General features: G+C 32.6%; 1 protein-coding gene and 1 non-coding gene across 2 annotated transcripts; one reads left to right on the plus strand and one right to left on the minus strand.

Annotated features, from left to right (window-relative positions):
* The first annotated feature begins 831 nt into the window (after window positions 1-831).
* LOC106111753 (sodium-dependent nutrient amino acid transporter 1-like) lies at window positions 832-23,840 on the plus strand. The gene is made up of 13 exons (XM_013293900.1): window positions 832-949; window positions 1,042-1,121; window positions 1,645-1,765; window positions 2,026-2,198; window positions 2,629-2,807; window positions 4,102-4,216; window positions 4,588-4,719; window positions 7,293-7,616; window positions 9,195-9,314; window positions 16,889-17,083; window positions 17,366-17,509; window positions 17,786-17,914; window positions 22,886-23,840. The coding sequence occupies exons 2-13, from the start codon at window positions 1,071-1,073 to the stop codon at window positions 23,036-23,038; spliced, it is 1,836 nt and encodes a 611-aa protein (XP_013149354.1). The 5' UTR covers window positions 832-949; window positions 1,042-1,070; the 3' UTR covers window positions 23,039-23,840.
* On the minus strand, window positions 20,008-20,079 carry Trnad-guc. The gene has a single exon. It is a non-coding gene; the product is annotated as a tRNA-Asp (tRNA).
* Window positions 23,841-26,662: the final 2,822 nt, after the last annotated feature.

Raw genomic sequence — 26,662 nt, forward strand, 5'->3', positions numbered from 1 at the left:
AGCCGTCTCTTCGCACGTTATCCTATCTAGGTAGACACCGAAGCAGCTGTGTCCGGTTAATACCTCAGTCAGCCTAAAAATAATGCTTTCACGTCGCGCAACTCGATTATCAGGATAACTCGTGCAATAGGTTTGTGCGCAAATTGCTCAGTCCACCTTCTACAAAGCTATTTGTCATTGGAACGTGGGGAGCGGATTTTTGGAGTACTTCAATGTACACAATATTCACTTACTTCTATATTTAGTTGACATATAATAGTATATTTACGGTATAATAAAGTTAAGTATGTCTACAAATGAGCTTGAAATATAAATAAGAATATACTATTGGTCTCATAAATACGAAATTGAGTATATAATATTCATATATATGGTCAACAAATAACGCAACTCGGATCTTAATAGCTTGTTAGGTTATCTAATTGGTAACGTTCGATACTTCGGTGTGCAAATACAAGTACAGAATTTCCTTTAACATATTCCCACGTCGTTTCCTGTATAACGATGCAAACTCTCCTTAGTTAAAAGCAAACATTTGAGTATAGATTGAACTAAATACCACATATTGATATTTCGCTTCAATATTTAGTGGTTACTTTAGGAGAACTTTCATCTTACATTTTACTAATATTGTAAAAAGCGACAGTTTAGATGGATGTTAGAGTTTTTAGCCTAAATTGCTGAACGGATCTCGATAAAATTTGGCATAGATGTAGAATTTTTTAATACCACTCGAACGTGGGCGCGGGTGAGAGCTAGTATTTCATATAACAAGTTATGATTCGATGAACTCGATATTTGTCTAATTTTACTAAGTGAAATGTTAACAGCAATTCAAGATGTTTCTCAGAAGTTTATTTCAATGGATCCCGTTTGAAACATTTTGCTAACTGGGAGTCCTTAATAATTCAAATTAAAGCATCTAACCTTCCATTATTGAGTCAAGTTGGTAAGGTTCATTGATCTCAAAATTTACACACACGAGTTAGGATTATATATTTTTTTAGCCACAATAATTAAAAAATGTACCTATTTTTCTAGATTACCTGCCCTCATTACTTTTTGCAAATATGACTGGAACTGAATTAGATATGAGTACATCTTCTGTCCACGATAAAAGCGTAAGTTTTCACATGTGAAGTTCGCATTAAATCTATACTAATACCTTTAGTTCGACGAAGTCTTTTGTAGCTAAAAAAATATGTTACCAACATACTAAAATCAAAATCTAATTTCTCTCTAAAATAGATTTTTAATAATTAGTGGTTCATCACACTGGATCGTCTTAAGGGTCTTATCAAATTGAGGGTTAATGGTAAATGAATCTGACGGCATTTATTTGTGGAACTATAGAGTGCACATCTTTGACTAACTATCGTACAACTGTTTTGTCGCGCTTTGATTCCTATAAACTTACGTGTATATGATGGTGCATACTACTCGATTTTTAGCTGTGCAATTAAACAGTTGACTAGGCTGCGAAACAATCGCAAACAACAGTCGTGCAACTGTCGCACAACAGTTGTGCGATAGTTTAGTCAAAGGTGGTCGCGCTCTAATTCTGTAGAAAATGAATACATTTAATATTATAAATAAATAAATAAATAAAAACATTTAATATTAGTTGTTTTTTATTATTTACAGGACAGCTATTTAAACAGACATTTCAAATGGGACAGTATAAAACAATTCGTTTTCCTTGCTTATTCGGTTGCATCCTCAACTTATAATTTTGATATATTCTCGAAAGTATTGTATGATCGCGGTAAGTTTATCAGGAACAAATGAAAAAAAAATACTGTTTACACACGCACACTTTTGATCAAACTATCGCACAACTGTTTAGTCACACTTTGATTCCTATGAGCTTATATGGAGGCGCGCAAACTACTCCATTTTTATTTGTGCAACTAAACAGTTGCATTGGCTGCAAAACAATCGACAATCGCACTACAGTGCAAAAGTTTAGTCAAAGGTGTGTCAAAGTATGAATGAAACAGATTAATAAATAAATTTTACTTTCAGTTAAAATTGTTGATTTTATTTTTCTGGAAATAACAATGGGCATAACATATATGTTTATGGATGTATTTATCAAGCAGTATACAAAAAGAATCGACTGCTATCAATATTTGAATCCATTACTGAGAGGTATTCATATGGGCTGTGTACTACAATCATTACTATGGAATATTATTGTAAGCATTTCTTTGAATATATTTATTTACGTACTTGCTTTCGCCCGCGACTCCGACAATAAAAAAAAAAACAAAAGCAAGTATATGTGTTCTTCCAGACTATCCTCAACACCTATGCCGAATTTCATCTCGATTCGTTCAGCCGTTTAGACTGCAAACTCTAACAAACATCCATCCATCCAAACTTTCGCATTTATAACATTAGTATGAAGTATGATTTTAAATCATTGCAAAGTAATCTAAGCAAAGTTTCTTTGTTTGCCATTTTTCTGTGATTAAGCCTTAAAAGCCTGTTTTTTTAAATGATTTTTTAAATCACTTACCATAACAAATAATAAGCTTTTATTGATTCCTTACAACTTACAATTTTTACATTTTCATTCTTGACATTTCAATACTTTTTTTTTCATAGTTGTCAATTAATGTTTAGTTAGCAGGTGACTTAGCCGATTCAATACGTTATTTCTTCGCTGGTCTTCATTTGATGCCGACTTGGTCAAAGTGCAACAGAATACATCGGCATTGTGTGCCCACAATTAATGTTATTCTCAGTTGTAGAATGAATGACCTAACAAATTTAAACGACACTTCCGCTAGTGTCAATTATTAGTAAGTTTCTATTCAATTAACAATTACATTAATTCCTATTCGTTATGAAAGGCCGGCAGTTACATACTTCTCTAATTAGCGTGCACATCTGAGACTAAATTATCGCATAACTGTTTACTATCTATTTGATTATAATGAGGTTTGGAAATGCACACTACTCGAACTTAGTTGTGCAACTAAACAGTTGAATTAGCTGCGAAACAATCGACAATCGCAGAACAGTTGTGTGATAGTTAATTCAAAAGTATGAGCACGCTCTTAGTGTTCACATTCTAATCAGAAAAGGAACTCTACTCGGGTATAGAGATACCAGAGTGAGAACAAATACATTTGTTCATTTTTTCTATCTATCCTGACAAGGAATATCAAAAGCATTTCAAAACAACCACGTTTCCGTGAAGCATATTTCTGAAGACGCCCCACAGTTCACCTGAAATAACGACTTCATATTAAAATGCCTCGTGCCTGCGTCTATTCGGGGAATGACGTAACTTAGAATCTCGTCACAATATTTAATGTGATAGTGACATTCAATTTAGAACTTTTCTTTTGTAACAACCCTTTGGTCCTTTTGCATATTATATTGTAACTAGGTGTTCCCGTGCGACTTCATCCTCATGAAATTATCAAAAATTTATTTCATTGTTTACATTTGTCAAATTATCAATTACAAATGTCAAAATTATATGACATGATGGTAATCTCGCTTCCTTGATGATGGCAGCAACTTATGGCCTCTTTCCCACATTAGGGTTTTTATCCAAAATATTTACCCCCTAAGTTTAATGACGTTTAAATATATAGTCCAAAGCGTGACGCAAGTGTATGGCTTTTTATTAAAAAGATAATTATTCAAAAATATGCTGTAATTGCTAACATTTTAGGCAACAAAGAAGTGTGTGTTTACGTTTTATTATAATAGTACAGATATGCAAATATTTATATGTATAATATTAGAGAACTGAGTTTCCAAACATCAATTACGAAAGTATGTTTCAATATTGTTGAACATGACAGTAACTTTTTGGATAGAAAATGTTTGAAAGTTGTTCATTATTTAGAGTAATTGAAAAAGGTATTTACTATTAAATACGTGTAAAGTGATACATTTAGGTATCATTGGAATTAAGTCTCAAGAGTATTTCCCTTTTACACTGAACGCGATAAACGCTGTTATATTTTCCCAATATGAGGCGTGACCTTTCTTCGTGACTCTTGTGATTCTTGTGATCTCCCGTTTTATTTTACTATCATGTTTAGTTTCTTATAACTTTAACTTATTTTAATGTTTCAGTGATTCCTATTTTATATCCGAGAAAAATGAATTGACCGCAAGACTTTTTGTTATAACAATTGTTTGGATTATCAACTTTTTTTTAGCCACTATGACAGATACAACACTTATTAAGGTATGTACTAGCTGTCACCCGTGACTCCATTCGCCTGGAATTAAAAAATAGGTTAATCAGCCAATGTGTTTTACAGACTCTACTGTACCAAATTTCATGAAGATCCTTTCAGTCGTTTAGGAGATGACCTATAACAAACATCCTTCCAAATACGAATTTTCACATTAATTATATTAGTAAGGTTGAGTTAATTTTTAAAATAATAGATTCTTTAATGTTACGTTCTAAATTTAACATGAATATTAAAAATATTAGAATGCAGCTATGGTATAATCGCACACTCAACACAAAAATACTTTTAGCAAGGACGTGGGCTAATAGGAAAAGAGAAAATGAGCTTACCGTGAAATAAAGTTTGTTTTCTATTCCAGCTTGTCAGAATATCAACGCTTTGGAGGACATTCTCAACAATTTTCGTTCTATTATTCACGTTATTTTATACGGAATACTTTTTTTCGACTGCCATTAGTCAAATGTTTGATGCCTCAGCGCCTCGAGTATATGTAAGTCATCCAGCGCTTTCACTGGCAATTTTCAAAGATATTATTACTATATTATACTATACTAGTTGTCGCTAGTAAGATTTATAACAAGATCTACATTGTTTACCCATATTTTAATATACCTATAGTAGCTATTATCTTTTTTACCAATCTATGCATCAGTTACTAATAGATATATACGAATGCGTATCTCCTTTCAAAATCAATAAAGACTGCATTTTATTGATGTTTACCACTTTATTACCTGAATCAAAAGGGTTAATTCCAATTATTTTGTTTTCTCCATTCTTATAACAGCTACATACTGAAACAAAACTTTAATACATCGCTTCGTAAGTGCCTTTAAATCTGGTAGACGTCGACATCTGAATAGAATTTTGAAGTTGGGCGTGGCCGTATCATTTAAGACTCTATTAATTGTTTAAATGTCGTTTCAGTATTCTGCCCTAAACTTTATAACAAGGAATTTAAAAATGAAAGTAATGATTGTTTCAAGTTACAAATCGTTAGAGCGACTAGTTCATGTGAAGTAAAATGTTCAGTCTCCACTTTGTGATTAAAAAGGACCGTTACCCGTTACTACGGGACAATTCATTCTGAAGTGCAAAGTACTCGAGTGTGAATTTCGTTCCCGTGTAATTTGCATTTCTCTTTGCTAGTTTGCTTCCGATCCGTTCCGTAGACTATTTACTGTCACCTGATTTTCTGTTGATTCTCCATCGCCTTAAACTGAATTCAAATAATTCAATTTTTGTTTGCTCTGTCGTAGAACGTTCTGGAATATTAAAACGTTTGTCTGCTCAAAAGTATTGTATTTTAGTCGACGTAATTTTCAAGTAACTTTCATATTGTAAATAATACAAAGAGAATCAGTTAAATCGTTGTTTGTTTGCCTTTAGTTATAAAAAAAATAAATTAAAATGCATACTTATACAATCACAGTATCTGTTGTAATATCAAGTTAAGATAGAGATAATTATTACGAAAAAATCTAAAGTTAAAACTACTAAAATAAATTCTTTAGCCGCTTTACGTCACTTTAGATTAAATTAAGTGGTCGTTGGTGACGTTGAAGGTAAAACTTGTCAAGATATCTATTAATACAGTAAAATTGATATTTTACCCGGTTTCCCGTGCTCAAAGGAAATCTAATAAGCGTCGATTAAGCGAGTTTCCCCTATCAAAGCGCTGCTTAAGATAAAATAATCGTAGTTGACAGATGTAAATTAAATGTTACAATTTTTAAATGCTCTGATAAAATATTACTAAACTTGTAAGAATTTACGCGAACATAAATAAAGAAAAGAGATGATAAACTGACTTTTCATATCTTTATATTTTAAACTAGTTGTTTCCATGCGGCTTCATCCGCAGGTAATTATAAAACTTTATTTAATTAACGATTAAATAAAGTTTATATTATTATATTTGTCAATTTATCGATTGCAAATGTCAAAATGTCATGACATGATGACAATCCATGGCAATCTTGCTTCCTCGACGTTGGCAGCAACTTATGGTCTCTTTCCCACATTAGGATTTTCATCCAATTTATTTACCAACTAAGTTCAATAGTGTGAAAATATATAGCCCTTAAATATATAGGCTTTTTATTAAAAAAGAATTATTCAAAAATATGCTGTAATTGCTGACATCTTAGGTAACAAAGATGTGTGTGTTTACGCTTTATTATAATATAGTATAGATGAGAAAGAAGCATTGTTTATATCATTTTATTTTACCAACATTTACTTGAAAAGATATCTCGAGCGTCTTCAATGTTTGCAAAGTACGGGCTAACGCAAATTTTCCGCATAAATCTAAGTAAACTCGATTTATGTGATATAAGTTGCACAAACGGTCATAGTCGCTCTGCTGCATTTTGATATTGCGGCTTTTAGTTTCCTTTGCGTACTTTAGCAATTTCAAATTATTATTATAACGCTATTTTGTATAACAAAAGGTGAATACACAAATTACTTTCTTTGTTACTCTTCGTCTCTAACATTTATTTATTTAATTACGAGCTGTTGCCCGCGACTTCGTCCGCGTGGTATTAGAAAACATACGAACTATATAAATTACAAAAAGCTACATATCCCTCGGGAACCGGACATTTTTCTGGGACGAAGCTTATCTCATGTGTACTCCAGACTTTGTTTTATATCTGTGCCAAATTTCAATAAGATATGTTGAACCGATGAAGAATAATCGAGTGAACATTAAAAAACTAAATTAATGAATCCCACGGGAACCGTAACTATTCCCGGGATAAAAAGTAGCCTATGTGTTCTTCCAGACTATGCTCTAAACCTGTGCCAAATTTCATGGAGATCCGTTCAGCCGTTTGGGCTACAAACGCTAACAAACATCCATCCATCCATCCATCTAAACTTTCGCATTTATAATATTAGTAAGATTAGTAAGATTTTATGTGACGTCACCTTTTCTATATAGGAAACTTTACTGTCTTAATATTGTCATATGATGGCATTTAGGTTGATATATCAAATAAATCCATCAAATGGTTGATGTTGCTAAATAATTCTATTAAAAAAAGCAATTTTTTTCAGGCCTCAGCAATCGATCGCATAACATTCGCCTTTGGTATTGGACTGGTCGGTGTTTACGATTTTGGTTCAATGTCCCCTAATACTATGATAGATAACGCAGTGGTGATATTTGGTATAATTTTCACGACGTTCGCTTTAGCCAGATCTATTATAGTACGAGTATTGTACCTGGCATTGACAGTATGCGTTAAAGATAATACGGATATAACGTCACACTATCTCCTGTTTGTTGTACTGCCCCTGAGTTCGGAGTTTTTGCACGCGCAGAAAGTTTTCACAATTTACATATTCCTCAGTATGATGTGTTCATTAAGCGCATATCTGGTGAGTATTTTTTGTTTTAAAAATAAACGAGTTACAGTTATTACGTCAATTTTAATCAACAATACTTCATAAGCGTTATTTGCTACTTAAACATGAAAATCAGATCCATGAGACACACTTTAAGAGCGCGCGCACACGTAAAACTAAACTAACGCACAACTGTTTAGACTCATTTTGATTATTATAAGATTATATGGAGACACGAACACTACTCGATTTTTACTTATAAATCTAAACAGCTGAATTATCTGCGAAACAAATGACAATCGCACAACAGTTTTGCTATAGTTTAGTCAGAGGTGATCGCCCGCTCTTAGTTTTATTTTACCCAATAATACTTTATAAAAACTGAATATTGACACAATAATAAACAAAACAATGAAATAAGACTCTTGGATGTCCTCTTTTACATTGATATAACCCTCATATCATTGTCATTCTCGGCCTTCTTTTAGCAGCCACTGCTATTGTAAAACCATTGTCTCCCTTCATCATTCATCTTTTATAAGGTATTCTAACAACACATTAATAAAAGGTGTTACAATAATAGTCTCCTTAAAACAAGAAGCACATTCATTCATATAATAGTATTAGAATGGCCTTTTTATAATAAAACATACACGTGTTGTGTAGAAATTGACAGTTAAAATGTGTTACATGAATAAACAAGGATAAAATAAATGAAACACATTTCTTGTAAGTTACCGATTCATTTTGTTGCCTTTAACTGCATCCCTAGGGGGTCTTCTGTCCACTGTATTGAATGTATTAAAGCTATTGAACAAAACAAATACACGTTTATATATTAAGGCTCTAGGGAAAAAGATTTGTGGCGATCTACGTGAAATAATAGTTTGTATTGATATACTAATTTTATCTAATACTAGCTGTTCTCGTGCGACTTCATCCGCATGAGATATTGTTTTATTGTTTACATTTGTCAAATTCAATTGCAAATGTCAAGATCATGACATGATGACAAAGCATGGCAACTTTGCTTCCTTGATGTTGGCAGCCACTTATGGTCTCTTTCCCACATTAGGGATTTCATGCAAAACATTTACCCCCTAAGTTTAATGGCGTGAAAATTTATAGCCTAAAGCGTGACGTAAGTGTAGGGGTTTTTATTATAAAGAGAATTATTCAAAAATATGCTATAATTGCTGACATCTTAGGCAACAAAGAAGTGTGTGTTTACGCTCTATTATAATAGTATAGACTAGCTTTCGCCCGCAACTACATTCGCGTGGGATTGCTAAACAAAACTAAGTAGCTTATGTGTTCTTAGAAACTATCCTCTACACCTATGCCGAATTTCATCGAGATCTGATCAGCAGTTTAGGCTACAAACTCTAACAAACATTGGGTACATGTTACATCTAAACTTTTACATTTATAATATTAGTGAGATGTAATTTTTATGGTTCTTAAAAATTGGATAGATTGTATTGAGCGTTCTTTTGAGTATAGTCTTGGTTTTGAATAACAAGGGAGCACAGCGGTGCCCCTCTGAGACGATAGAGGTACTCGTTTATGCTATAATTTTATATTCAAATTAGAATAAACGATTTTTTTCAGGCAATTTTGACGTTGACGATATCGAAGCTTTTGCATAACGAATTTCGCTCAGTGAAAGTCGTATACATGGTGGGAATATTGTGCTTTTGTTGCTGTAACCTGTCGTATCCAGTTGCTATGGTAATTATTTTTTTTTAATTATGAATTTACTGATATTATTAAAGCGCAGATATAGATCGATTGTTAGAGATTGTCACTAAAATAACACATATGAGCATACTCTGGATCAACATAGCATTTACCATCTTTTTAATTTAATTTTTTTAATTTTTAAAGCTAGTAATATTTAGTATGGAAGATAAGTAGTAGACTACAAATCTTTGGAAAGGAGTACAAGAGCTCGTAACTCCAAAATTAGTCCATATTTAAGTTAAGTTTACATTACTCAAGTACGTCTAAATACTCGTTTAATATTTCAATGCATTATAATTGAATGCATAATTGCTTGCAGTTGGATAGCGCACTAGTTAGGGTACTCATGCACGACGGAGAGTCTGTTTTATGGTATTTTGAAGCGTAAGAGTCATCAGAACAATGTGTACGCCCGTCGTCGAGCTAATTAACTAAAACTATCCAAGCCATTCATTCGACCAACTTGAGTTAAGAGTCTGCATCGTTAAATTATTTTACATCAGTAATGACTCATGACTCTCCAGCCTAGATTAAAAAATAATTTCAAATCTAAACATTAAAAGTATGTTATTTCTTATTATGTATTCAAGGATTTACATCAACTTCACAGAAAACATGTTATATGGTTAACAGTCAATATAAGAGGTATATAGCAATTTTCAACATGGGTAGGAAATAAACTTCCTTGACTGTTAAAATCGCGTGGCTAAGGACAAATGTACGAGAATTTCATTTACACTAAGTAAATCTTCGCTTAGTTTTAAAGCAATAAAACCAATGAGTAAACGTGTAACAATGTTGGCAGCTTAATTAAAAAGAATTTTATCTTATCTAATAATGTGAAGAAAAATGTAGGTAATTATGTTAGTATGGAATGCTGACGAGAAAAGTGTCTCTAAAGCAACGCTAAGAAATTCTCGGATCTTTATTTCATTATGTAAACATTCACCAACGTCGTCGTAGGTCGGAAAATATGTTATTAGTTAGTGGATTTAAATTTCTCACCTTTCATAACAAGTAAACAAAGTATAACAAAGTATAGCTTTCAAGATTTTTTTAAAATTATACAAGAAGAAATTTTACTCTTGCAACGAAGAGATTCTGAAATTTGAATATCAGAGGAATGGCATTTGCAGAAAATCCAAGTCCGGACTAAGTTGATTCGATCGTTTGATTTACATCAAGATCCGACACCGACATTCTGATTGCAACACGATATTCTTCGAGACTAGAGAATTTTATATTATGCTACGTTTCATAGAATAAAATGACTGTAAAAATCAAAGGTCAGTGCAATTTACGTCGGCTAGTATTGAGAGAAATGTGGAGGATTTAAGTTGCACCGCGAGGAACATTCAATAAAAAACTAACGAGCTTCCGGCTTGCTTCTAACATAAAACAGCCTTTCAAATACGCGCACGTGTATACCTTTTGACTTTTTCATTTCAATACTTATATGAAAATCCCCTCAATAGAATATGAATGCATAAAAATATCTTCAATTCATCAATTTCATAAAAAAATCTGAATATTTCTGACTTTTGGCATTAAGTGATATGGAGATCGACACTCGAATTTCATCTGAAATGCAATTGAATGGCTTTAGTTCCACGAATTTTATTGGCATTGCTGTCGAAAATTCAAAAGGGTAACGTAAATTCGTTGATGCAATGTTTTTCTATAATCCAACGGTTTATATGATGAGAACGCCACATAAAGCGATGCCACACGATACACTCGTTAACCTTACTTTATCCTAAACAGTGTTTTTGGAGCTTTGCTGCTGTTGAATGTTCGCAGATCTGTGCGTTGCGTACCATTTAATTCTATAGTCCATTGTCTTTTGAATTCGGAGCCCTGCAATGTTACATCGAGGTTACACTCGTGTGGCACCTCCCTTGTTCATATTTGTTGTCGACACGTCCACGGGAAATTACATTTTTGTCAATATTGGGATATATAATGATAAATTTAATAGAAATATTTCAATATCATATTTAAATTGATCATAAACTTACTTACTAATATTATAAATGCTTAGATGAAAGTTTAGATGGAAGGATGGATGTTTGTTAGAGTTTGTAGCCTAAACGACAACATATTTCGATGAAATTTGGTCTAAAGGAGAGAGTGTAGAGGATAGTCTGGAAGAACACATAGAGTGCTCACTTTTTGACCGACTTCCTAAAAGGAGGTACTCAATTCGTCTGCATGTTTTTTTTTTAATTCCACGCGGACGGAGTCGCTGGCGAAAGCTAGTAGTTTATAATTGTATTATGAAACCTAGTACGTTACAATTTAAATCTACCTAACTTGTTTATTGAAAACGTGACATATTAAATTACAAAGTTAAAGGAACGAGCCCGAGCTTGTATGTGTATTAGAAGTGGAACCGTTTCCTCTAAACAAGTCAACTCGCTTTAATAATTCAAGGGCTTTGCGAAAAATTCATTGCGCCAGCGTGTAAGCTAAAGGTCGAACATTTTACATGCAAAGGGGAATGGTGTAAGCTATAATTTACTTTATTTTTTCAACACTTTCGATTAAATACATTAGATAAATTGTTAGAAAGGGTTTGCGCTTTGAATAATGGGTTGCGTGATCTTTCTACAACTAACCATAACAAAATATAACCGTACTCAACTATGGGTTTATCTAGTCAAACCTCATCTTGCAAGATGACAGCTTAGGGCGGGTGTACAACTATGACTAAACTATCTGCTCACACCATGCTCACACCGAGCATGCTCTTAGTAAAAAGTAAAATTAAAAATTAAACCAATGATTTAAATAATCTTTTATAATATGTCTTTTGCCCGCGGCTCCGTCTACGAGAATTAAGAACAAAATATAAGTATGCAGCCTATGCCAAATTTTATCGTAACCCGTTAAGCTATTCAGGCTACAAACTCAAACAAAAATCCATCCATCCATCTAAACATTCACATTTATAATATTACATCATTATTAATTAATAAACTTAATGGAAATACACTATCATAATATAAACTTGACCCTGTAAATCTGTATACCATTATAATGATGTTGCCACAATATTCAATGTTGCATCGATAAACAAAAGCTTTGTCAACATACGTTGGCCGGGCAAGGTAAATGTTATCTCACAAGACAAAGGCAGACATCCGGTCGATCAGTACTGTGACCTTTGCCTTCATCGCTCACATGCGGGAACCTCGCCCGGGATTTATCTAACAAAAATAAACTAGTATTCCAGTAAAACACAGACTACAGCAGACTTTGAGGCGGCATTATATTTTCATTTCCTTATAACGAGTCATATGTCTTTATTTCTTTTGTATAATTACTATTAGACAAATTGTTTATAGATATAAGTATGATAACGTAATTAATGTTATTAATTGTAACACAATTTTAAAAATCAATATATCTTTAGTTCTTAGAAACATGTACAGATTATCCAATCTTACTAATATTATAAATGCGAAAGGTCAGATGAGTTGATAATTAGATTTGTAGCCTAACTACTGACCGGATCTCGATGAAATTCGGCATAGATGTAGAGGATAGTCTGGAAGAATATACATACCTACCTTTTTTAATTTCACGCTGACAGAGTCGCGGCCGAAAATTAATTAAAATATGAAAAGGCCTTTAAAAGTAAAATTAGGAAGTTTTTTTTAGCCTGATAAAGATGGAATTGGATACGTAAGGGACGATTCTGTATTTATTCTAGTACGTAATTGTGTACTAATCATCTATACATATATAAAATTTTGAGTACTTGTAATATCAAAATAGTTTTGTATTGCTGATTATTATAATCGCATTTGATTATTTTTTGTCTGTCTGTCTGTCAAGCCGTGTTTGTTCCGGGCAATCTCCGAAACGGCAGGGCCGTATTCGATCTGTTTTTACTGAAGGGTAGCTGACATCGACGGCCATGTTATAGGCTACTTTTTTTATTTCCGCGCTGTCAAAATGGCGTATTTGGTGGTCCAAAATTTGCGCTGACGAAGTTTCATGGCGATACCTCGTATAGTATATTTTTTTTTGCTATAACATCTTAGAACATGGTTACATAAAGGTCAATGTCAAAGTTACCTCGAGTACGATCGTAGTATTCGCTCGCTTTGTTCTACGTTTTACTCGATATTTGCGATGTATTTTTATACCTTGACCGGGCACAATAAAAATAGATCAATCAAAACAACCCTGTCGGCAATACGAATTGCTCTTAATCAAATTAAAATGTTTACCGTAATAACAATTAACTACAGAGCTTCGTTTGTTTAAGCGCGATTTACCTTTTCTTTTTTCTGTTTTACTTATAACTAGCTGTTGCCCGCGACTTTGTCCATGCATTAAGATAAAAAATTCGCCTATAATATGCCCGTCTATGTCAGCTACCCTTAAATAAAAGGCTAGTCGAAATCGGCCCAGCCGTTGCGGAGATTACCCGGAACAAACATGGTTAGCGGAAAGACACAGACAGACAAAAAAACGATTTTCGTTATCAGCAACGCAAATGCATCATCATACCGAAATCTGGAATTATTATTTTGATATTACAGACAATCCAATTTTATTATATGTATGTGTAGATAGTTAACAGGTCGCAGTGTTATTTATTTTTACTCGTCTTTTTATGGCCAGTATTACATGAGAATGTGATATGTAACTTAACGCAAATCTTTATTTCTTTTATGTTTTCTTTTTGTTTTGGTCTTAAAAAATGTAGTAAAAAAGTTAAATTAGGTATTCACCACTTAAATATCTGGGAGGATTATATTTGATTAGTATGATGAAGGGGTTTCAGCGTCGAAACAGTTACAATCTTTCAACTCACTCTTGTTCCAAGATAATACAGTTCTCATACTAGTCTTGTTGTAATAGTATATTCCTGAAATTATATCTTTGTTTAAATGCATAAACTCGGATGTAGGTAAATGCATAAAACTTAGTATGATATATGTTCTATTGCGTCGTGTTCTAATATAGGTCACATCGTTGCGAGTGAATTTCCACAGGCATTAATATGAGGTGTGACGTTGCGACGCTACAAACTGCACAACTTAGTACGATTCAATTTGAATATCATCATATATTTATAGAGGAAAATAACTGTTAACTGTAGGCTGACACACTTACGGCCGAATACTGAAATGTTCGTTTTAATATTTATTACCATCTTAAAGGATTGTGCAACACTTAAAGTCAAAACAATTTCAACATTAGATATTACCCAAGTTAAAGGCATGAATGACATTTAATCAAAGAATTGAGATATCGATGGTCAAGAAACCGTTCTCTTAGCGTCATTTCGCTGTCAAAACTGCCAATAATTCAAATTAGATTAGAAATCGATCGCACATTGTTTATCTAAATAAAAATATTTGAGTGAAAGATTTTGTGTAATCTTATCTGAATTACAATAAATAATGTTAGTACTTTTTTAATTAGTGTTTCATCTCAAAATAAACAAAAGACGAAATTTTTTTCAGCTTTAAATGAATAAAAAACGATGTTAATATTTTTATCAATATGCCATCGATAAAAACATTACAAAGGTTTTTGTATTCGAAAATTTATTGTAGTGTCCCGAAGTACATTTTCAAATCGATAGAGTCGACATTTTTAGTCGGGGCTAAAAATTGGCCGCTATCCAATACTCTTAAATTTACCCATAAAACTGGTACATGTATCACCTGGTTTTTAGGAAAATTTATAATTGCAGAATAACTAATTTTTTGCAACATTTAAGTAAATATTAAATGTATTTTATTAATTTAATATTCACTCTAAAAAAATAACTAGCATTTAAAACATTAATTAACATAATTTTATCATAAAATCAAATGTTTAAAAACAGTTTTAAATTTTATTACATTTAATTTAATTTAAAGGTCATGGAGCATCTTCAAGTTTAAAAAACTTGACCCACTTCGTACGCTCACCAAAACGTTACAGCGATTTCATATATTTCAAAATAAATAAATATAATGTTCTCATGGCACGTGTAACATATTTTCTCACTTTTTCCTTTAATATTTTAACCTAGCTTAGTGAAAAAGACAATGGTGTAAATTCTATCTAAAAGTAGCGATTGGCCGCGACTTCGTAGCGAAGAAAAGTAGCCTAAGTTATTTTCACACATAAGCTATGTTCCATCAAAATTGTTAAAATTGATTTAGCCGTTTCAGAGATTACCCGAAACAGGAAAATCAGATAATATAGACATATAACGATATCCCTTATTCTCTCTTTAGAATTTTTCTTCCATCGAAATTTTGTTGTATACATTACTAAAAAGTCATACCCAATAAGGATTTATGATATTAATCTGAAAGATATTTCTATGAGAAAGTTTTAATATAATTTAACACGCTTTGTTAGTTAGATTTTAACAAGTATCTGATTTCTTAATTACGTTACGAGATTGTATTAGATTTCATTTATACTAAATAATTGACGGCAAGAAATTTGAGTAAGACATTTCGGGTAGAGTTTGAGTAAGTTTTAATAACACTGAATTCGATTACAACTAGGTTTGAATCATATACTCGAGGTCATTCATAATTAAATCTTTAAGATGTAACTAAAGACCTTACGGTGGGTCTCTCGGTCTCTCTCTCAGTCTGTACATCATTTCTAGATATATCTATACCATCTTTCGAAAGGTATCTAATAGTAATAGTCATATAATAATAAAAGCCGAGGGTATCCCGTTTGGCTGGTATTGTTTATGCATTTTATTATTTAAGTATGTTCCATTATTATATTAGTATTTTATATTACTATGTATATAAAATATATTTATTTTATTATATTTATATGTAAAAGCCAGCCAGACGGAGATAAAATAATTTTAAAAAGAAAATAATAATAACAATCATTTATTCTATTCAAAACATTACAACACTTACAAGCACTAGAAAACACCGAAAATATAAATTTTTGATTTAAAAAAAAATCAACAAGCTGTGCGTTTTTTAGCGACCTATACTATGTTAATAAAGTTATAATAGCAGACTTAAATTCCTGGTTTTCAATAAAATATGAATAAAGGTTCATAATATATCTGAAAGTACTATATATTTTAGATATTATTTATAACAGCAATTTTGTGCATAAGCCATTCTCGAAAGGCTAATTGGGAGCGTTGCGGTTACGTAGTAAGTTTGCGGACTTCAGAAATACTCAAGTTGTTTTGTGGTGAATTTTGGAATCCTATTTATATCTCAAGGGTTAAGATTTTCTTGCGATTTTAACGATGTTTGTTACTACTTGCACAAATACCAAGGTTATTAATAATTTTAGATTTTAATGAATTTGTAGAAGCTTTGTTTTTATTAAAACTGTTTTAAGGTCTCTAAAAGTTACAAAATCGGATATTTTAAATTAAATTTCCTCTATATAGATGCTTATCACATATTTGTTTGTTATTTTCATTGCAAGCTATGAAAAATTTCAGAAGATAAGCACTGAAATTCGATGAAAATATATAGTTTATGTCAGATTACAATTAAAAGATTTTTCATTTCCATTTTCTTTTTTAATTGAACATTTTTAGTATTTTTCAGCTACCCAAACATAAATTAATAGGATTAATACAAGGTATAAACTTGACTGTATTGTACCTGGGGGGTTTTAAAGTTGCTGTTGTTATGTGGTTGTATGGAATAGAGAAATTTTCAACTGATATACAATTTTTACTCGGATTTAAGCCAACACAATTCTGGACTACATGCTGGGCCATGCATCCTATACTGACTTTTGTAAGTTTTTTCATTTATAATACCAGTAAAATTTCTTTTATAGCATTCGGTTTCGCCTTTACATTTGTATACGGATTGTATGTTTTTTCGAAATGTGAGAAATGCGTAATAATTGCAACGCATCTGTAGTTCCTCTGGTGTTGCGGATGTCCATGGGCGTCGTTGACCACCTAGGTGTACACGCCGCTCGTTTGCCCCCTTTTACTATAAAAAAAAAAAAATATTTTAAATTCAATATGTTTAAATAATTCTAGACTGACGGTGTTTGTATTCTTGTTCCAGTTTTTTATAGTACACAAACTCTACGTTTTAATAAATCTTACGGAAAAAGTGCAAATGATATTGGCCAGTACATGGATATTATTTTCTTTTTGTTTTGTGACAATAATTCAAATTAAAACTATAGCAAAATTCATTGTTCGTAATGTGAGTATAATAACAATTTAAAGATAGGTTTCTTCAGGAATTATTATAAAATAATCGCAATATTAATAAAATAATAGTCGTTCAATGTAAAACGTATCGAAAAACTTTTTTTGTCCAATTTCATTGTAAATTTTCATTTTAATATCCAATTTCGATACATCATTGACAGTTACTGTCCGTATATTTCTTATATCATTTTAAAAATATTTTCTGTTTAAATGTTAAAATTATTCGATGTAGATACCAATATCATTTTTATGTTCTACTGTTTTCTAGAATCTGGGTGGAGTTTTGAAACCTAGACCGAAGTACGGGCCTCTAGAACCTGAGGATAGGGCCCGAAGGCGAAAATTTGATGTATCTACATTACACCAATTTTGTGGTCACCGCTGTTTGGTCAATGAAGTAAGTATTTAATGAAATTTATTTATAACAGATAGGTTCAACTTACGAAATAATTAAAGACATTTTTTGTGGATAACAAGTACAGCAAGCTTTTAATTTCTTACATTATTTTTATGTGAAAATAAAAATACAGTTAAAATTTTTTAATTAAAAAGAAATGGATGTTACTGCTATAAAATGCACTGGCATAGAAAAGTTTTTATTTATAATTATATTATTGATTTATTTATGCTGTTGACATCGGAAATCCGGACGCATGTAGGTTTCAGATTGTACGCTATAAAAAGCTCTCCAATGGAGAGCTTTTAATCAATTTTACTTTAAGCCGGCTTTAAAAGTGACATCCGAGTTAAGTACATTTGCATGTCTGTTTTAGTCTGTTTATATATTTTTTGTTAAATTTATACCTATATCTATATCATTATGTCTCTATATATATCTATATATAATAAAATAGGAGTGTCTGTTTGTAATATCAAAATAAAAATTTCTGATTTCGCATTTTATAAATTTTTGGCCGTCTTTCTGTCCGAAAACCGCGTTTGTTCCGGGTAATCTCCGAAATGGCTGGACCGATTTCGACCGGACCTCCACTGAGGGAAGCCTATAATATGCCCGTCTATTGACATAGACGGGCATATTATAGGCTACTTTTTACCCTAATATTGCGTGGACGAAGTCGCTGGCACCAGCAAGTATTTAATACAGGTTAAAACAGAAAACAAAATTATTAAAATCTGCAAGAGTTAATAAGCGAGCCGCTTTATTAAAGATAATGGTCTCCAATCTCCGTTCTAAGCTTGGACGAAGTTTTATACTGTTCATAACAAATTTAATTATTTTACCTTTAAATTAAAACAAATAAGAATATAGTAGGCACGATGCTAAAAATAGCAGTCACCGAAGCGACAGTCGTCTTGAGCTAAATTATTATAGTAGAAAAAAATACTTTTGTTTACGAATATTACTTTTGACCATTATAGTTTTACTCTTATCCGAAAGTAGATGCAATGTTAAAAATGCTGCAGCTGCATACATGTTTTTTCCAATTCGGATTACTTTCAGGTATCGAAACATGTAATCCAATTTTGTGGAGATCCGAGACCCTTTCACAACACAGTCGGTCCATTTGCGTATTACTCCCAGAGTTTTATTTCGTTTTATTTAGAACCGTATAAGCTTAGTGCATCGGAGTTTGAGTCTGAAAATGTACTGTTCACTATGTTTTAATTTAATGCAAATCTTTAGATATTTTAGAAAATACGCAGTTGGATTTCATACGAACTTACAACTCGAAATTACATATGTATACTAGCTGCTGCCTGCGACTTCATCCGCGTGGTATTAGAAAACATACGAACTAAATAAATAACAAAAAGCTACGTATCCCTCGTCTTACATCTGTGCCAAATTTTAATAAAATATGTTGAACCTTTGCAGCATGATCGAGTAAATATAATAAAAACTAAACTAATGAATTTCACGGGTACCGTAACTATTCCTAGGATAAAAAGTAGCCTATGCGTTCTTCCGGGCTATATCCTAAACTTATGCCAAATTTCATAGAGATCCGTTCAGCCGTTCAGACTACAAACGCTAACAAATATCCATCCATTGTAAATTTCGCATTTTTATATAAACGGCATTTTTATATAAACGGCAAGCGCAAGATGTTACGTGGTATCCGCTAACTTTAAACACTTGAAGCTCGTAGCACATGAAATATTTCGTAGCGTAACCTCTACGAGCCGTTATTACTTTTCATAAATAATGATTGGAGCTGTTAATGATACCTCGGCTTTAATTGTTTTCAAAGATAACGATAATGCTTTCTATAAAAAAGGATTTTCTTTTTTCCTCATAAATTAATTATGGAGCAATCAAAAATATAAAAGCTAAACTAAAATCTATAATAAAGATTTTTTTCTTTATTTCTCTCAAAAACCTTACGTAATTATTAAATTTATTAAGTAAACGAAACTCTTCGTTATTGCCTACGTTTGTTTGGTATTTTTTTTCTACCGGTGTAAAGATGGGACGGGTTTCTAGTATTCCAACAAAAAAAAAAAACAGTTTTAAGTAAATAAAAAGTTCTCTTCGGCGGGGAATCGAACCCCGGTCTACCGCGTGACAGGCGGGCATACTGACCACTATACTACCGAAGACTTGCTTGTATCACTGAAAAGTTACAATATAAACCTCCGATAATCGATAATCTGTCAAATCGATTGCGCAAATAAAGCTTGTTCAAAACCCTCAATAAGGAAACTCGACGCGTCTGAAACAAGTCGGTAGCTACATTTACGCACGCGTTACATAAGTTGTGATTCTTAATTAATGTAATTTGACTCACAAGAGTTTTAATAACTTAAGTTATTAATGTAACCTATGCTAATATTATAAAGATGAAAGATTTTTATTATTCTATGTATTGAAATTACTCAAAAATTACTGGGCCGATTTAAAAATCCATTCACCATTAAAAAGCTACGTTTTCAGTTAGCAATGAGTAAACAGGCTGTGTTTAATGTTTTTTTTTAAATTCACGCGAATGAATTCGCGAGCAACTGCTAGTTGTGAAAAAAAAAATTTCAACTTGTGATATTTGAATACGAATCGAATGTAATGCCATTCGAATTGCTATTCGTTTTTACTATAATAATATTACAAAGGTGTGTTTTGTATGTAACAAGTAAACTCAAAAATTACTGGACCGATTGCAAAATTTCTTCGATCATTAAAAAGCTACGTTGTGACTGAGTGACAAGGGCTATTAATAAATTTAAGTGTTAGCGTTTTTAAGTTTGTTTACAAAAGAAATAACTAATATGAAGTTTGAATGCATTTTATATGAAACATTTAATTATTTTTGCTTGATGTTCAATTTCCTTTCGCATTAAGTTTCCGCCTCGAAGCACTCTCCGGTAACACACGTCATACATTGTGAAGGCTTTGATGACTTGGACTTAAATAGGGCGAAACACGTTAGAGTTTGTCAATCACAGCTTGTTACTGCACCCACTTGTTTCAATTTAAGCCCCTACTACGATTTACTGTATTTTTGACTAAATTTTTATTGGTTTTCTTTTACATTTGTCAAGGTATAACTGTGAGTTTTCACTCTCGATACACTCGGATAACATATTAACATAACAAAGAAAATGTACAATCTAATTACGGTGTTACGGTAATAGAATATTACGGTTAGAAAGGTCTCCAACATAACCATCATCGTCGACGTAATTCTGTGAAAATTATTTCAGTATACGCAGAAATAAATGTTCTGTTCCTATATCAGTAACAAATTATTCGATAAACAAACCGTGACAACATACAAACATTGCTTTACTGTTTGTAAATAATTAATTCTGTTGACACTGTTTTAACAAAAATTACATCCGAAAAACACTATACTAAAAGCGCAATATTTGAGGGCTTTAAATCGATTTTCCTGAAAGCGCACTTGTAAAATGAACGTTCGAGTTACATGCAATTGTATGGAAATTCGAACGACGTACCGATGGCGAACGACATGCACTCGTGTCACAGATCAAGTGATCTGCAAACAGCTATCGGTGGGCTCTTTTTATAGTAGTCGAAAATGTTTTTGTTGTTGAACATTTCATTGGGATTACAACAGAAAAGAATACACTACTATTCAATTTTAATTTCTAATACTACTTATTTTGTTTACTTTTAAGCACAAATAATCTTTAGTAGCTTAAAAATAAATTTTCCATCTAAATTGATCCGTCCTTAGAAAAAAAAAAACATGTATTATTTTTCATTTGTTAATAAAATATTGAATGGCAATCTAATGCAGTTTGAGTAAACAAGAACAAGGTTAAGTTTATAAGATTCTTTAGATTCATTACATTTGATGAAAGCATGGATTATTTGTGGCACTAACGACTCGATTCAACCGAGTAACTATTTCTACATTTTCTCAGTAAAAGCTGATAAAGCAAACCATTGCAAACATTTGCAGAGATGCTCGTAATTTTTTATAATGACAATTTCTATAAATTACTATCTTTGAATAGCGACATCGCTAGTCCAAAGATAGACGAAAGAAAAGAAATTTAACAAAAGAAATTTTACTATTGAAACAATTTTAATGATTTCAAAAACCGAATTTGCCGATATTGGTCGTGCAGTTGTCGAACTGTAGTGGAACTTGACCTGATAGGATTGATATTGTTTTATCGTCGGCAGAAATGTTCGATTATTTTGAACACCAAATTGAAGACTACATATACTGAATGCATTTTGTTATCTGATTTTCATAGAAATATAGACGATGATATCATGTTTCTGTAAAACTGTTTCGACTGTGGAAACTTGTTGTTAGACATCGAAACGGGTATTCGTTACTTTGCAGTTGAGAAAAGAAATTTTTACGTATTGATGGGACATTATAAGTTTGTTATTGCAATTGTCTTTTACTCGCCTAATGGTGTTATAAAATAAACAGTTATTAAACGTAATTCGAGATTTTTTTTTATAACATATTGTGGCAAACGAGCAAGCGGCCACCTGAATCCGCCAAAATGGCGAAGCGACCGCAGCCCATAGACATCCGCAATAGCAGATGCGTTGCCTACCGTTATCCGACGGAGGAGGAGATGCACATAAAGAGGATATTTCCCCTTCCTATGCATCTCCTCCACCGTCAAATCCATTTCCCCTTCCCATCCTCTCCTTATAAGAAAGGCGTGTTAAAGAGTAAGGGACTTAAATTAGGTCTCCGGCACCACACTCATCAGACGAAACACGGAATTGCTTCCATTTCACGCCTGTCTTCTGTGTGGTCTTGGTATTACACCGGGCGTGCCGGCCCATTCGTGCTAAGATGTTAAAGCGGGCACTACCACCGTTGATAATTTTGATAGAGTTATGCTTAGAGTTAGAGTTACCTTTGGTGTCGTTGCACTGTTCATTATAATTCAAATATCATTTTTTTGTTTCCAGGAGTGCTATGAATGTAATCACATGCCATTGATGTTCAAAAAGATAAGATTGGAGTCCGTATCGGAAACATCTCTCACGAATATTTTTGAATCTGGGATCACGCCGAGGAAATCATCTATAATAATGGATAGCTCTCAAATGCACCTCAACTAAAACAATGAATGACAAATTACAAAACAATTCTCCATTAAAAATGAAAAAAAGAATAATGATTCGTAACTGGAACACGAAAGAGCAATTTTATTTCCAGCAAAACGATAAGAGGCGCTTGAAAAATTGAGTTTTGCGTAGGAGTAAAAAAACGTTTTTTTTTTGTTATTTTACGATATATTAAGATAATAGACATTTACAAGGAAAAATACTATACGTTAATTTGCCCTTGAACCTCACATACTGTTTGTTGAATACACGTTCATATCAGATATATGATTTCAATGTTAAATATTTGAAGTTGCGAAACAATGTAACAAATGAGTATTAAAATTGCGAAGCAAATTATTGTTTTAAAATAGTTGCAGCGCTCGCTGTCTACAGAAACAATTACGGCGGTAACTGAATTTAAAAGCCAGACAGTTTTCAAATATAAAGCTTAAGGGCAGAAATACACATGCTAGTAGTTGGATCACTGGCATGCAAGTTGGCACATGTGTTAATGATTTTAAATTTGTGACTACTACCGGTCTGTATGGCAGAACGGATCGAAGAAGGTATGGAGCTTAGCATTGACAAGTTTTGGCGCATACGATCTCAAATGCTACTAGCATATACACACTGCGCCAGTAGCTCTCGCCGAAAAAAATGTGCAGTAGCTGGTTTGCTGGCTACCTATTTTATCGGTCTGTGTATTCCCACCTTAACTGCAGCGTGATTCGCCCGTGATTTATTTAATAACTTTTAACTTTTGTTTTAAAATCAAATTTGATGTAATAAATACACAGTTAACTAACTTCTCGTAGCTTATAGTTTTAATTAGGTAAATTGTGGGCATTCCTAATAAAGTGGTGAAAAATTAAACCAACATAAATTCCTGTAGATCTTATCTTTTTTATTCGGTGTTATATTTTAATTAAAAATACCGTGAAAGTCCGGATAAAATCAGCCCAGCCGTGTCGAAGTTTACCCAAAACAAACGCGGCTTGCGGTCAGACAGACAGACAAAAAAAAGAAAATGCTACGTTCATTATCAGCAATGCAAATACATCATCTGACCGAAATCGATAATTTTTCTTTTGATATTACACACTCCAATTTTTATTATATGTACATACTTGTGGTGTGTGTTTAAGTGGACGTGTGAATACAATTAAATAGTGACGAAGAAACATACAATGCAAGGCTCGCTACAGACGATCAGTTATTACTGAGAGTATTTAACGGGCTTTATATAAGTTGTTCTTATAAATTTTGCGACGCTTAACTATCTAGGTAGAAACAGCACTTTACACAATCTGGCGAAGACGGAACTTAACGACTTTTTTAATTACAACCCCGGCGCTATTTAATACGCCATTTTAAACGATTTAACGATGAAAATGTTAAAGATAGTTTTAGTAGGATTAAAAAAGTATAATTAATAAATGCATTAAAGTGTAAAGCGAATAAAACTTTTGAGGAAAACAAAGTATCTGTTAGTAATATTTTTCATACGAGTTATTTGTTGAAAAACATCCTTTTACTATTTATCTTGCAAAACCTTTACACCGGAGAATACTGTACGGATTTCAAAGGGGCTTTTAAATAAATGCAGGAACGAAAAGTTAATCTAAAAGCCTCTTCTGTATGCGGATAGTGTTTATTCAAATAAAATAACATTTTATATGTTTCAAAGACAATGTGAGGCAGATTAAAGTAATAACAATAATTATTCAGACCAGCGTATGATTTTATCAGCTTTTTTAACTAAACTTTTTACTTATAAAATACACTAAATAGGTATCAGATTTATTTAAGAAAATAAAGAAAAATACAAGCTTATTTGTCAAACCGTTTAAAGACCGTCGATTACAAATATTTTTATTGTCATACAAATAAAAAAAAACGTATATGAAAATTATAACCGATGGCAAAAGGGGGAGACTCAGATTAAGCGATACTGGTTGAGATACAGTGAGGAGCTGATTTTAAGCCCCCACTTCTTTATTAAAAAAAACAAACTTACACACATAAAAATTCACCACCAAAAATGTTTGAATAAAAACGCTAGCGTGTTATTCCGTGCTGTGTTTGCACCCTGTCATTCGTTCGATAAGCGTTCTATGCATCGCTTTCAGCTGATTGTAATAAATGTCAGTCAAATTTGTAGTTACAGTGTACAAAGGCTTTGCGTATCGGCGTGCATGTTCGATAGGTGCTTAATTGATTTACAAAGCTTCAGTTAGTAGTTACAATGTTTGTTAACTACAAGTGAAGCTTAGAAATGTTAGATAAATTCCCAGTTTATAATTGTTGTACATTTTAAGCGGACTCTGCTTTTAGAGTTTAGTTGGAATTCATTAATGCATATACCTTAATTTCTTACATGAAAGATAAGTTTTCATTTTGCTTTTTTTTGCTTTATCTGCCCACTGCTGGACATTCCTTCCCCAATGCATTCCATAGAATGCGGTCTTCCGCCTTCCGCATCCAACGACTTCCCGCCGTACGCATGCCCTACACTCCTGGTCCCATCTCGCGGCCTCTATACGAGGACTTTCCTCCCCTACCTGAAGTCGCGGACCCGACAAATGTGACCGACCCATTGCTACTTCAGCCTACTGATTTCGAGAGCTATGTCGTCAACTTAGGTTCTGCGTTAAATTTCTTCATTCTGGATTTTATCCCTTAGAGTAACCCCGAGCTCTCTCCATCGCCCGCTGTGCGACTCTTAACTTATGAGACAGACTCATCGCCAGCGTCCAGGTCTCCGCGCCATACGTCATTGCAGAGAGGATGCAATGATTGAAGACTTTCGTCTTCAGACATTGAGATATTTTGATGAAACAGATTTCCCAAATGTTTGTAATAGTGTCGCTATAAAATATAACAGATACTTATATGAAATGAAAAATACACTGATAGATGTTTCCGAACATTAATTATGATGAGAGTTCACAGTTAAATATTTTATAAATAAGACCGTACACGTTTTTAATCGTAAAATCATAACATTGACCAAAATTTCATCTGAGGATTTTACGCTACACTTGGCTGTCGACGCTAATTTATTAAATTAAATGATTTCCATTTGATTTCGTTTTTCCCGGCGCGGTATCCGCGGAATATCAATTTTAATGTTTACCGATGTCCAAATTTACTTTTATATTAAACATTTAAATATTTCATACATTACTTCATATAGAAACCTGGGTATTCTATTTACTTTTCCTTCTGTATGTTGTATATGCTATAACACAATTAAAACTGTCTCCACTGTCATAACACATGTATAACAACAATGATACAACATCCCTATTATCTCCTGTGAAAATCAAAGAACACAATCACATTATATAAACAATAGAAGTATCACTTTATTTGAAACTAGCTGTTCCAGTGCGGCTTTATCCGCATGAAATGTCAAAATTCAGATGCACAAATGACAATTGCTTCCTTCATGTTGGCAGCGACTTATGGTCTTTCCCACGTTAGGGTTTTTATCTAATATATTTACCCCTAAGTTTAATGGCGTGAAAATATATAGCCTAAAGCGTGATATAAGTGTAGGGCTATTTATTAAAAATAGAACTATTTAAAAATATGTTGTAATTGCTGACATCTTAGGCAACAAAGAAGTGTGTG

The sequence above is a fragment of the Papilio polytes genome, unplaced genomic scaffold (assembly GCF_000836215.1).
Source record: "Papilio polytes unplaced genomic scaffold, Ppol_1.0 DF824381.1, whole genome shotgun sequence".
NCBI lineage: Eukaryota > Metazoa > Arthropoda > Insecta > Lepidoptera > Papilionidae > Papilio > Papilio polytes.

What these genes read in the sequence shown, in the direction of transcription:
- LOC106111753 (XM_013293900.1), top strand. Translation starts at nt 1,071, where the DNA reads ATGACTGGAACTGAATTAGATATGAGTACATCTTCTGTCCACGATAAA. An exon ending in TCCGCTAGTGTCAATTATTA is followed by an intron (nt 2,808 to 4,101) that starts GTAAGTTTCTAT and finishes TTAATGTTTCAG; the next exon opens with TGATTCCTATTTTATATCCG. An exon ending in GTTCATTAAGCGCATATCTG is followed by an intron (nt 7,617 to 9,194) that starts GTGAGTATTTTT and finishes GATTTTTTTCAG; the next exon opens with GCAATTTTGACGTTGACGAT.